The sequence below is a fragment of the Lepisma saccharinum genome, chromosome 18 (assembly GCF_977018435.1).
Source record: "Lepisma saccharinum chromosome 18, izLepSacc3.1, whole genome shotgun sequence".
In the NCBI taxonomy this organism is placed as follows: domain Eukaryota; kingdom Metazoa; phylum Arthropoda; class Insecta; order Zygentoma; family Lepismatidae; genus Lepisma; species Lepisma saccharinum.
Genome location: NC_139246.1, coordinates 58,786,265 through 58,800,692, shown reverse-complemented (window position 1 = coordinate 58,800,692; position 14,428 = coordinate 58,786,265). Strand labels below are relative to the sequence as shown.

Sequence of the window (14,428 nt, the reverse complement as noted above, 5' to 3'; positions counted from 1 at the left end):
GCAATTGGGCATGCCGAGAGTACGGTCAGTTTTACTTCCATGACATTCTTGAAAGACTGCAAAAGAGAGTTGATCATGTGTGCCCAGGCATTGCCAACACTTGGATGCATCACCATGGCAATGGCCCTTTTCACACGACAATCTCTGTGAATGAATATATGGATAAAAAGAGAATTCCTGTGGTTTCTCAACCCCTATTCCCTGACTGAGTCCATGTGACTTTTCCCCGTTCCCCAAATTGAAGATCTACTTCAAAGAATGCCATTTTGTGATGATGGACAACATTGAGAAAGCTGTAAACAATCAATTAAAAGTATGACTGAGCCAATACTGATGTATTGGTATCGGCATCGGTAAATATCGGTTGAATTTTTTCTACCGATCACATAGATTTTTAGTGGCTAGAAGAGCGGGCAAATGACAAGATCAAAGGCATGGGTAAGTGAAAGCTGAACCCAAACGTGAAGAAGGAAGCATGTAACTGCTTAGTTAATGCTGTGGAAATAAATGAACCATTCATTGCCAATTCTTGCTTGAAAGCTCCTGGGTGTAAGATAGGTGGATGTTTTTAAACCACATGCTACTGCCAGGTCAGGTAGTTGCAGGCAGAGTTCTTGGTAAAGAGGGATGAAGGTCACTGTGAACGTAGATTTGTTTTATCTACGTTCAAGCGGGAAGTGGATTCAGCAATTTCTTCTTGTCCTCTTCCCTTCTTTTGTGTGACTGCTGGTATCAGCCAATCGAGGGTTATTTATTTCCACACCAATATTAGATTGGGACCATACAGCTTTGAATGTAAAAAAAAAAAAAAAGTAAAGTAAAGTGCTCCCCCGTGCATAGCACCACGCCATGAAGGCGTATAGGGGGTGTGGGGGTAACGCCCCACACTTTCTTGATCCGGTCGTGAGTGGGGGTGATGTGATCAGCATCAGGCCCCTAACCGCCTTTAACACCCAGGGTTTCCCCCAGCTACCCATGTTATTCGACGCTGGGTGGGTGCCGGGGCCGCTTCCAACATTAGAAAACTTCCCGGATTTGAACCGGCCGGGGATCGAACCCGGGACCTTTAGCATGGTAGTCAGACGCGTTACCGACTGAGCCACCGCGCTTTGAATGACAGTACTAAATTAGATTGAGTATTGGTTTGAGTTTTTAAGTCCACTTTATTCATAGATAGGCTAATCGGGACTGGACCTACAGTTTAAATTGGGATCCGAACCACTACATGCCTCCACCAGGTATCAAACCCACAACACGACTCCTTGATTACAAGGTGACGATGTTACCACCATGCCATCGGGGAGGCTCCTCTAAAGATTTATGTACACCACTACTTACAATAATGTACATGAAATATTAATCAGGAACTATACTTTTCATGAACTGATGTAACATCATTTCTTTGTTATTCAATAAATATTCAATTCTTTACTTCTTTGACATTAATATCCTTGTCAGGACAGTTGTTTTTACACAAATTCTTTATGATCTTAACTACACGTAAGCTTTGAGTAGATAACGAATGTGTTATTATATCTCTATTCTTAAGTGTCTTTTTACCTATTCGTGTAATAATACCAATATAATAATAACATTTTTATTAAAGAAACAAAGAACAAAGTAAATATTAATGTTGTCTTTCCTCCGTTTCGTAGTCTTTGGTTACATACATTATTATTCCATACACATCACAGTAATTAAGTAGCAATTAATTAATTTACATATTATTACGAATATATCAAAATATTATATTAAATTATTTAATAGAAACACTTTTATTGTTATATTTCTGAGACACTTTGCTTGGACCGTCTTCCCAAATTATATTTCTAGATATGTACCTGGCCTGGTGATGTGATGAGTTAGCTAGCCTTTGTTATTTTATACTGGAATTTTACAAGTATCAGTAGGAATTGGTCATGTTATTGGTATCGGCAATTGGTGGTATCGGCTCAGCTCTAATTAAAAGTGATTCCAGTTACTGACTTCTAGCATTGCTGCAAAGATTGGAAGCAATGTCTCTGGCAGTGTGTAGCCTCCCAAAGCAACTATTTTGAAGGAGATAAAGTTGCTTTGTAGTTTGAACATATATGCAAATCTATCTTGAAACAGTCTCATTACTATATTTACAGACCTCGCAATCTGAGAGAGGTGAAATTGATAAAATATCTTTATTTGAACATGAAGATCTCATAGCAGAAATTAGGCATGTTGAATGTATTCTCTCACTGCCTCAATACATGAACGCCATCTGTATGGAAGTTTCGTAAGTGTCTGATGGAGCCAGTCTTTTGGTGTGGTGCGATGCCAGGAGCAGGAAGTTTCCTGTAAGGACTCAACATCGGTGAATTTCTGCATGTGTATTGGTTTTTTCACACTGTAAAACAAGGTGTAACCAGAGGGTGTAAGGTTTGGCGAGTATGGAAGATGTTTGACGATGGTATATCCTAGTTTCTGCAGCTTTCCCTTGTCTGTGCAGACAATGGAGCCTGGGGTTATTGTGTAAAAAAAAATGTGTTTGGCCCATTTACCTGGTCAACTTTGCTGAATTCTCCGACGAGGACAATGGAGTTGGTCACAGTAAAGGCCATTGATCTTTTCACCATGTTGGAGCCATCCCAGAAACAGGATGCAACAGAATACAGATTCCAGCTGTTTCGCACATGTGAAACTTTTATTTGGGGGGGGGGGGGGGAGGGCATGGGCTGTTGTCGTGATTTCATTGCATTGATTGCTGCTTCTTAATGGGTTTCATAACTGATTCACAATCTCCGATGTGTTACCAGGGTGGCTACAAACAAGCAGAAATGAAATTCCCTGACTTTTCCAGGTTTTCCAGGACAAAATTTACATTTTCCCCTGACAATTACAAACTAAACTAAATCGATGTTTTTGCAAATGGAAATAATAAATTCATACAGATCGAGGTATGGATTTGTTAACTACCAATATTATCTTCTATGAAATTGAGTTTTTAAGTCCACTTTATGCACAGTAAGGCTAATCAGGACTGGACCTTCAGTTTAAAGTGGGATCCGAACCACTATGTGCCTCCACTGGGAATCGAACCCGGGACCCTCAGACGCCCTAATGACTGAACTCCATTATTTTTCGCTCGCAAATGCCGTTGGTGCAGACTTAGCTTGGTAATTCAAAACACATCTTGCGCAACAAATACTGAAGATGCGGCTCCCGTGTGACGGTAGATGCACACTAGATCTCCTGTTAGAACCCTGCCCCTTTGCTCTGTGATACAAATTGTTTTGATAGAAGTTGAAAAAATCATGGCAAATACATGATTTAATGTGGCTGTCGGAATTATTCCATGTATAACAAGCATTACAGTTTACTCTTCAATAAAATTTTGGAAAAATTGCACGTTCTATGTACACAAATAAAGCACATTTTGTTTATTTAAGCTTAGAAAATAGAAGAATGTTGGATTTCACGGAGTTTTTCATTGTTTTAGGACATTTTTTAAAAAAATCGCTAAAAATGCCAAGAATTTGCTTTTTATGCAAAATTTGCGTTAATTTGATATTTTGAATGGGCGAAATGTGTCCAGACATCATTGCACATTCATAAACACAACTTCGTATTCATAAACACAACTTTGCAACAATTAACATTTTTCACGGTTTTCGCGTTTGCGAAAAATCAAGGTCCCTACAAATTAGAAATTACTTTCCGGGCACCCCTCGTATAAATCAGTAGATGAAAAGTAAAAATTAGAAGGGTTGGCAGAGAAAAGTGATATGCTTTTATGATTGAATGATTCGAGTAAATATGATATTAAAATACTTACGTATTTATTATTAGAATTTTATTTCATAATATTGGGCATTAACTTCACTCAGTGAGAGATTAATGATCTCTCACGAGTTTAACCCGAGAAAGCCCAATGTCACCTGTAGGTGACAGCTTTTTAATATTTTTTTTTTATTGTATGCTGTGGCCGGGCATATATTTTTTCTATGTCAAACTGTTCATTCACTTTTTCTCAACTGAATTGTTGCACTTTTGAACTGAGGGACATCTTGTGGAACTTTCTGGAACTATTGAAGTAAAGATGGCTGCCCTTAGGAAGGACGACATATCACTGCTCCTGGAGGAGGACATTCAAAAACATCAAAATGGTAAGATGATTAGAAGTTTATTACTTTTACTTACTCTTAAAGGTTTAAGGTTTATGTCTGGTAAATATAAATTTTCTCCCTGAACAATAAGTTGGTGTAATTGTTGAATAAATTTGTAGTGTCACCTGTAGGTGACATTGGGCTTTGAAAGTCATAAATGGATAAAGGACCAGGACATAATTGCATTTTAGCGTTAATTTTAATAATTATAATTGTAGTAATAATATAATTACAATATAATTTTGTAACAATCATTTTAGTCTTCCAGTGAGTAATGATTTATAATTATTGTAAAAACAAGAATAAAAACATTGAGACTTGAAAAATAAACACAAAGAAAATGCTTTCCTCATCAATAATAATGATAAATCTTGGGGGCAAAACAATGCTATAGTATCTTATTCTGATATACACTGTAATGTTGTAGTATTACTCTAGTACTCTAGTACTAATAAAAAAATAATACACATTTCTGAACTTGGAATCTACTACCATTTCAGGTTGAATTTGGATGAAGCATTAGAACTTATTCGAGAAATTGATGATGCCATTGATGAGGTTCTTTTCCCACCGGATGATGATGGATTCACAAATGAAGACAGTGGGGATGAGAATTGCACAGATGTCAATCGCCTTCCTCCAGAAATGCTCCTCGCCAAGGCGGAAGTTGTCACAAGAAGTTATCATGATTCACAAGAGACCACAACAATTGAAGAGACAACAATTGATGCTAGTGGAATCGGGAGGGCATGTTCATGGGTTGCGTCGATCGTTTCGACCAGAACATTCACTCCTTGAGGGTCAGTTTCAGGGGTAAAAAGTGGTGGTTCTCCTTGTTTGCCTTTGGAATAGATGCACCATGCCACAATGCATGGTTGATTTTCAAGAAAGTCAATGGCAAAAATGTGACATATTGTGATTTCCGACGATCACTGGTGGAATCATACTGCCGTTTACATGGAAACCCTCCTTACAGAAGTCCCCAAATTGGTTCTGTGTCCTTGCATGTACCAAATGAAGTCAGACAAGACATCAACATTGCCGAACATGTACAGGTAGAGTGTTCTCAAAGAACATGTGAATACTGCCACAAGAGGACACGGATAATGTGTATGAGGTGCGGTGTAGCATTACACATACACTGTTGGTACGAATTTCATGCACGTACATGAACAGGAAAAAGTGTAAAGTGTTATGTCAAGTTCTGACATTGTTAATATCATCTGTGTTACATAAAAATGAAAAGGGAATGTATAAAACAGAGATGTTCTATGGTATAAGTTTCACGTTATGTTCATTTTGGTACCTTGAATGCCCAATGTCACCTACAGGTGACACCCCTGTATTTTCGAGCAGGATAATAAAACCTTTATTTTTTCTTCATTTTATTCCATTTTGATGCAAAACCAATAAACCCTGTTAATATGATCACAAAACTCACAGAAATAAAGTCATGGGCTTTCTCGGGTTAAACAGGCAGGACAGAGAGTGGCGTTAATTTCATAGTAATACTAGTGTTGCAGTAAATTTGAGGTTGGGAGCATGCACCTGCCAAATATTTATAACATTCACCAATGCAGATTTGTGTTTCACTTTTTCGTGATAGTGTTCAATATATTGGGTTGGCAACTAAGTTCCCGCCATTTTTTTTAATTGGAAAAATCTCTATGACATTAAATACGTTTGGCACGAAGGTGTATATCATGCGAAAGAGAATATATTGTTCTACCTAAATTTATGTTTCTTTGTTCCTAAGACACATTTTTTTGTTATTTACAGATCTTTAAAATGGAATGTCAAGTTGAGAAGAATGAGCATTTTCGACACCTCCTCCTTTTTGCCTTTAATCAAGGTTCTAAGGCCGCAGAAGCTGCTCGCAACATTTGTGCTGTGTATGGAGTGGGTGCTATAGCTGAAAGAACCGCCCGTGATTGGTATGCGAAGTTCAAAAAAGGAAATTTTGACCTCAAAGACGCATCTCGTTCTGGCCGTCCAGTTGAGTTCGATGAAGAGCGAGCAAGCAAACCAGCGGAGATTGTGGCTCGTTGATTTTTGTTGGTGACACTTAAAGTGTGAGGCACCCATGCTCCACACTTCTGAACCTTTCCCATCGAGTGAAGATGCTTCTCTACAGTAGTGTGGGAGCAACCCATTGTCTCTGCCAGTTCCCTTGTTGTTTGACGTGGATTTTCATGCAACAGGTGGTTCAATCACTCTTCATCGAACTCAACTGGACGGCCAGAACGAGATGCGTCTTTGAGGTCAAAATTTCCTTTTTTGAACTTCGCATACCAATCACGGGCGGTTCTTTCAGCTATAGCACCCACTCCATACACAGCACAAATGTTGCGAGCAGCTTCTGCGGCCTTAGAACCTTGATTAAAGGCAAAAAGGAGGAGGTGTCGAAAATGCTCATTCTTCTCAACTTGACATTCCATTTTAAAGATCTGTAAATAACAAAAAAATGTGTCTTAGTAACAAAGAAACATAAATTTAGGTAGAACAATATATTCTCTTTCGCATGATGTACACCTTCGTGCCAAACGTATTTAATGTCATAGAGATTTTTCCAATTAAAAAAAACGGCGGGAACTTAGTTGCCAACCCAATATATCCAGTTTTGTTGGATTCTTCTTGATATCTAAGAATGGTGCAATGTCATTGTAAACGTATGTTAACTTGTGCGAAACCAGTAATATGTCAGGATGATGGAAGAAAACCTTCGTAAGCACTGCTACATTAAATAAGGTGAAGTGAGCCAGAAGAGTAATAAAATTCCAGCAGCATATTTGCAGTCTGAAGCTCTTGTTTATCTATGCGATTTTTGTTGGATGTTGCAGTCCGAAAAACATCCAACAAAAATCAATTCCATAAGAGTGCCATGCATGCAATTTATGTCGCATGTTGTAGTGAGATACTTTATCAGGTGGTGATATTCGAAAAAAATTGTATGTGTATCAATGGAGCCTATTTGTTTCCATGTTCCTTCAGTTTGTCCAACAAAATGCCTTACTATATTGCTCTCATCCCCTCCATCTGTACACCTCCCATACGGACAAGAAAAAATGATAATTCAATGCATTTTCCACGTAATATTTAGAGGCGTAACACATTTATCTCCTCCCCCCCCCCCCTGCTCTCTCTCTCTCCGTCCTCCTGCCATCACTGGTTTCTGGCGCTGTGATTGTGTTGTGCATAACAGAGGCCTAAAAATTGAGGCTGAAACTTAGCAATGAGATTTGCTATTCCCATGCAGTTTCATAACAATATCTTCGAAAAAAATTAAAAAAATTATAATAATAATAATAATTCCCTGATTTTTTTGACACCCCAAATACCCTGACTTTTCCCGGTTTTCCAGGTCTGTCGCCACCCTGGTTACACACACTATCCATAAAATCCAAGTTGTCCATTACAATACAACAGTATGAAAACACTTAACTTGTTCACGTTTTGCCCAAAACTACTGGGAAATATTGCCTGCCCAATGGTGTCAACTTGCGGGAAAACTGCACTTCCATTTGGCAACACACAAAGTTCACCACAGTCACATTTCCTCTAATTTGAAACATGTTCCATTCACATGGTTAGCTTCATTCTTTTCCACCCAGCCTAAATATGAGGGTGATTCAAATTAAAACCTTAATCCGCTTTATTTTTTATCTAGTACATTTCTGCACGTAAAGTTGTACAAGTTTGCTGAATTATAGCATAGACCCATTGCTGATCAACATATATTTTCAAGTCTGAGTTAGTGCCTGTATACCTCAAGAAGAAGAATATTTGGAATCTATGTGCAGTCATTTATGAGCCACCGTGAAGATCTTTCCATCCATCTGTGTGCGTGCTGAGGCCATTGTCAAACTTCCTCCTCTACTTGTAAACTTGCTGGCATGGTAAGCATGCATAGACACATTGAATTTCTATTTAACGTAGAATGTCTAAGTTTTAGGCTTCCAGAGGGCAAGAGACCATTGCTTTTTGCTGGTGCATGTGCATGCAGGAGGCGCCATCCTTAAAATGACAAAAAATGGTGTTGTGAAGCTCACTTGATCAGTGTTGTAGCCTTGAGGTCATTTTGTAAATAACAGTCGATGCTTCATGTAAATTTGAGCTATTTATAGTCTTATTTTCCTGTAGTTTACGGTTATTACAAGCATAAGAAAAACAGTTTGTTTGTAATAACCGTAAACTACAGGAAAATACTTCTACAATGCAAGCAATGCGTACATACAAGAAAAACTATTATTTATAGTCTGCCTTGTAATTTTTGTCGGACTTTTAAGGTTATCATTTGTATCACCCTCGTATAATGGAATATCAGTCAATATTCTTTACATTTTCATGTATTACGCACAGTCTACAATTTCATAAAAATAGAATTACCGGAGTTTTCCAGACAAGGAAACTAGATTAGGGTAACTAATGTACATGAACATGTCACTCTATTTAAGCTAAACACTCTCACTTAGAATTCTACTTAACCAAGTTTTACAATATTCATTTCACATGTAAAGGTTATAATGTGAGGAGAAACTGAACAATAAATGACTGTTGGGTAAGGGGAAGAGAAGCATGTATCATGGGGTGAGCATTTGTGTGATATTTGCCACATATTGAGTAATGATTGACAAATACCTTTTTCTTTCCCTTAAAAGTTCATAATGCTACAATGTAAATAATACATAATTATAGTAAAATGTAGTAATATATTACACCAAACACCCTCCCACAAAAAATTGAAAACAAGAAAATAGTAAATACAAATAGCCAGCCACTTCTTATAGTGGAGTTCTACATGAAAGTAAGCTGTGCGCAAAGTTAAATTTGCAGCAGGTTTTCGCATATGTAGAATATAGTTTTACTGAGATGGGTTCTATTCTGACACAACTGCATACATGCAAGAAAACAGTTATTTAATTTTTAATATACAGACAAAATAATACAGCCATTAGCAGGTATGGACTTGATCGGTTGCAATCACTGTGCAGACGAACTTGGAACCATAGATTCGCCAGCTGGGATATCTATTGCATTGAAGAGACACAAACTCCAGAGCGAGTCGAGCGAGACTGAATACGTTACAGAGTGCGTGGAATCGGTGATAGCAGTGTTGCACATCCCACTATTTTAACCCTTTTCCCACTATTTTAACCCTTTTATCGTGATTCATTCCTAATCGTGCTATACAGAGGCGAGAATGGCTGAATCAAGGTGGTCTGTTCAGGATGGTTTTGCCAGAGTGTTATTTTGGGCATCATCCAAAGGAAAAGCTATTCAAAGTCAAGCAAGTTGTTTTAAATGCATATTCCTCCTTACGGCAACAAGACCAAAATAAACAGGGTGTGAGGTGATTTGCCACCAATGTGCACACGAACTGTGTCTCGGGTGTTGAATGATTTGCGATTTGAGTTGAGGAGGTGGAAACGATTGTTTGTCGTCCGACGACAAAAGAATTTCCGCGGTATTAAAATATATTGCCATAAGAAGAAACATGTTTATTATTTGGACGAAACATGCGTCAACGCGGGGTGTACATTGAATCAAGCGTAGGAGAATACCACCGTGCAAACCACCGCCAGGGCTGAAAGCAACCAACAGGAAAGGGGGAGGCTTATTGTTTTACCCACTGGCGGCAATGAAGGCTTGTTGATTGATTGATTGATTGATTTAGTTTATTTTACTTTGCGTTTTGTGCCTCTTGGCTAATTTGCGAAGATGGGGATAAGTGATGAAATGATGAAATTGATGAATGGACATTCACAAACAACCAAGCCCGAACGGGATTCGAACCCAGGACCCATGGCATCACAGCACGATGTGCTAACCACTCGGCCACGAGGGTCCGGCAAGGCTTTGTTGAAAATGCATGTTTACTGTTCCATGCAAAGAAAGGGAAGGGTGATTATCACCAAGAAATGGACAGACCAAGATTTGAATCCTGGTTTAGTGGTGTTTCATAAATTGAAACCAAACAGAGTAATAGCCTGTGGTAATAGTAGCGGACAATGCACACCATTGTATATATCAACAATAACAAATAATGCTTCTTTTTTTTGGTGGTATAAACTTGAAGTGTATGTGTCTTATAGAAACGGATCTATTGCAAACGAAACAACCATGTTTTTCATAGATTTATTTCTTTCAAAACAAAAAACAACAAATTGTCATTAAATTCAAAAGGGGCCTGGCATTTACTTTTACCTTTGTTTTTTTTCTTTTCTGTGCTCAAAATATACACACGTGCCCCCGTGTTTCGAAGATATTTCGCGATTTATATTAAGTAATGACACATTTATTACATCATCTATGCACAGAAAGTACTTTAAAAACAGTATGGTTCAGGAGACAAAAAGAGGCAAAAATACATTCCACTTTACATGCATGTGAGGGTTTTGATGTGTTGTGCGGTTGGCAATACTGCAGATTTTCTCAGTGTCTGCGATGTAAATAGTTCAGCAGTTGATGCAAGACTGGCACAGAAGATTCTGAGCTCAGATCTCGCGCGGATTGATACATAAAACCTGCAGCACACTTAACCTGTCATGGGGCTTAGTACTAAACAAAAAAAACCTTTCCTAATACAGTGCCTTTCATGATTGAGTTGTACGTGGAGCAGCAAGTGGCACGTCGGTAAGTAAGAAGATCGCATCTGCCGGCATTTAGACCCACATCTGTATGCTGACCTTGGCAATGTACACATCAGTGCTTCAGTATCCAGATAATTGGTGTCCAGTTGGCATGTTTGCAGTTTTAGATTGCTTTAGTTTACATATTACTGGTGCTTTTATGCAGTCCAATAATGCTACGATATCCGCACAATTAGAAACAACGCATTTTTATGTACGACTCTTATGTCATTACAAATTCTTGTAGGGGAAGTTAGAATATGTTTTGCAGCAGAATTACCAGACGTTCCTGTTTCACACAGAGACAGTATTTGAATACTTGCAAACAAATTTAGGTAATCAGGGTCTGTTCTTGATAAGAAGTGAAGGGTAAAATGGCATGTGCTTAATGAGGAGAAACTAGACAACGTTGGAAGTACGATCAAAAAATCCCTCTGGTGCTTTGCACAAGAAACAGACATTCTTATGATATATGTGTGGCGAGCTACCAAGCTTTTAAACCTGAAGCCATACATTAGAAGAATTGAAAGAAAATATCAGGAGAGAAATGAAGCAATTTTGTGTTGGGGAAAATTTCCTATAAATATGCCATTAATGCATAGATGATGGAGGATATCATTTCCAACACCTCTTGAAACAACGTACGTGCTCATTTTAATTGCAACTGCCAATGTAACTTCCGAGTTTATTTCATTACATAACCGGTTCCAGTTACGCAGATGTTGCATCCAGTTTGCCGGCAGACGCGATCATAGTTGAAGCCGTGCTAGCTGTCACTCCACGGACATCTCGACCATAAAAGGCACTGTATATAATTTCTAGTTTAACTACTAGTAATAGTCAGTATACCAAAGTGAAGTAAGTGGCAGTCCATGAGGCTGAAATGCATCTGCTACGAGGCTTGTCCAGAAAGTAAAGATACAAACCAAAAAAAAAAGATATAAAAGAAATGTATTGCTCGCAACTAAAGTTACACTTGATACACTGATACAGAGGCTATTTCTCCACATAAGTGCCACCATTGTCCAAACATTTGTTCAGATGCGGAACAAAGTATTTGTATCCCTGAATCGTAGAAATCCGCCGCCTGCATCTGGAACCAAGTTGTGACTTCTTCCCTGACGTCATCGTCGTCGGCAAAGTGTTTTCCAATCGCTGGGTGCAAGGTCGGGGCTGTATGGCGGATGGTGAAGGATCTCCCATTGAAACTGTGCAAGCAGATCCTTGGTGGCATTCGCTGCATGGGGGCGGGCGTTGTCATGAATAAAGCGGATTACACTTGACAACATGCCTCTCCGTTTGTTTTGAATTGCACGTCGAAGATGTTTCAAAGTCTGGCATCGTTCTTCTAGCCAGCATGAATTCCACCAGCAGGATGCCGTGGCGATCCCAGAAAACGGTTGCCATCAGCTTGCTGGTTGAAATTGAATTTTTTGGCTTTTGGAGAATGGGCATAGCACCACTGCAGTGACTGCTGCTTGGATTCAGGCGTATGGTGGAACACCCATGTTTCATCACCTGTCACAATGGAGTCCAGGAATGCATCTCCCTCTTCTGCGTAGCGAGTAAGAAAGTCCAGTGCATATCCCAGTCGTTTGGTTTTGTGTTTGTCAGTCAAATGTTTTGGGACCCAGAGTGCACACAACTTTCTGTACCCTAACCCACTCACAACTTTATGAATAGTGGTTTTCAAACTGTCAGGAAACATCACACACAATTCTCGAATTGTCACCTGTCTATTTGCACGCACCTCTGCTTCAACACAATTGCGAAGGTAGTCAGTGATCACGGATGGCCTCCCACTTCTCTCTTCATCATGAACATAACGTCGACCTTCTGCGAAGGCATGGCACCATTTCGCCACATTTTGACGATTCATTACGTTCCCATACACAGTCACACTTTCTCGGTGGATCTCCGATGGACGCTTTCCTTGTGCCTGCAAAAACCTTAACACGGCGCGCACTTTGCACTTGGCGGGATTCGGTATCGCCGCTGCCATTTCCAACGCGTGTTCCTCGCACAAGACTCAGCGCAGCACTGACGACTCACTCCCAATCCTCATCGTACGGATCACGGTTACTGCCAGTGTTGCCAACTTTGGTACACATTTTTTCCCTAACGTGCAAATGTGTTTGTATCTTTACTTTCCGGACAAGCCTCGAACATAAAAACCTTTGTATTTTATTCTACTGAAAAAGGTGTGAAATTACAATTTTAAAAAATACCATTATGAAATTTATCTTTCCCTTTGGGACATACTGGGCAAGTGTGAATATGATTTAATAGGATGACATCTCCTGTATACATATGTATATATGGAAAAAAACAACAAAAAAACAGCCTTCCAGAATCCTTGGCATGTGCCCAAAATATTCATTTTTAAATCAATCCTGGCACACAAAATGGACTGAATATGATATTGTAACATGTGTCTTGTCATAATTTCCACTTTTTTCACAGAAGATAAATACATATACATTACAGGGAAATGCTGCTTTTAGACTTCACAGACAATTTGCAGCTGAAAGGTTAAAGAAGGGAAGGATGAATGAAGAATGAAAAGAACAGAAACAAAGAAGTGCAAGTCAGTTAAGACTTCTAAGAATACAACTGTCAGATGATTTACGAGACCAGTGATGGGGTTTCAACTGAAGTTTCCTGTAATATCATCTGCATTTTCTTTTTTTTAAACCAATTTTCTGATCATTAATCCCTACAATCAACAATCGTATGTAGTTTCATATCTGAATAAAAATAAAGAAATACCCATACTTTGAATGGTGTTCTTTGTTTTTCCCAGCATTTCTGCCTGCAGCTAACTTCATCTGGGCTTGCCTATCCGGATCATTTTGCTTCGTCTTTGCCAAGGCTCTTTTATAGGAAAGAGTGCACAGCCAACACAACAATTTTCCATCAACCTTAAAAGAAAAAATCCATAATACATCTCAAAATACAATAAAATTATGATCAGTGTTGTTTACAAATATACACCATCTACATGGGTATTCCCATCATAAGCAGACTACTTTTAAAATGAGTCCACCTTGTCATCTTGAATTTGGTTAAATTTTGGTGCACAGCTGTCTAAACTTATAAAACTAACTTCTGCAAAATCTTAGACTATGAAACAAAACTTGAGTAGTAAGGGTCTTCTAAGTAAGTGTCAAAGAAATGTCATATTTGTTGTATGAAATAAATAACCAAGATTTAAAATCTCTATTGAACAAACCACAGGGTTTTCCTAGTCCTTCCCACATTTGAATTCACTATAACAGGGTGTCTACTAAATGTCTGTTTATAATTCCAGGTCTTTTCCAGGTCTATTTATATTATTTTCCAGGTCTATATTTTTTAAACAAAGAAAAGTTGTTATTGTTAATAACTAGACCTTGGATTTTATGTTTTAAACCTATTTTTTCCTTTGCAGATAAATTAAGAAATAACAAGTTATATCGGCGTTTCAAAAAAAAATGAAACAACTGACTAAGTTTTATAGTGTCTAAAATAACCTATTTTGCTTGTTAGAACCTATTTTAGGTTTATGTGCCTAAATTAAACCTTTTTTTAGGTTTTTATATATTTTTTTTTTGTTTCACAGGATTTTTATATCACAGAGGTATTTACTAGGTTTGGTGGCGAAATAATTCAATGACTGGCATG

General features: G+C 38.4%; 1 protein-coding gene across 2 annotated transcripts in view; it reads right to left on the bottom strand.

The window, feature by feature from the left end:
* Positions 1-14,428, bottom strand: part of LOC146002600 (protein FAM76A) — a 111,679-nt gene that overhangs the window by 27,169 nt on the left and 70,082 nt on the right. For both annotated transcript variants that reach the window (XM_083140555.1, XM_083140554.1), the window contains exon 4: positions 13,541-13,686. In XM_083140555.1, the coding sequence (XP_082996681.1) occupies positions 13,541-13,686 (146 nt within the window). The remainder of the gene's footprint in view (positions 1-13,540; positions 13,687-14,428) is intronic.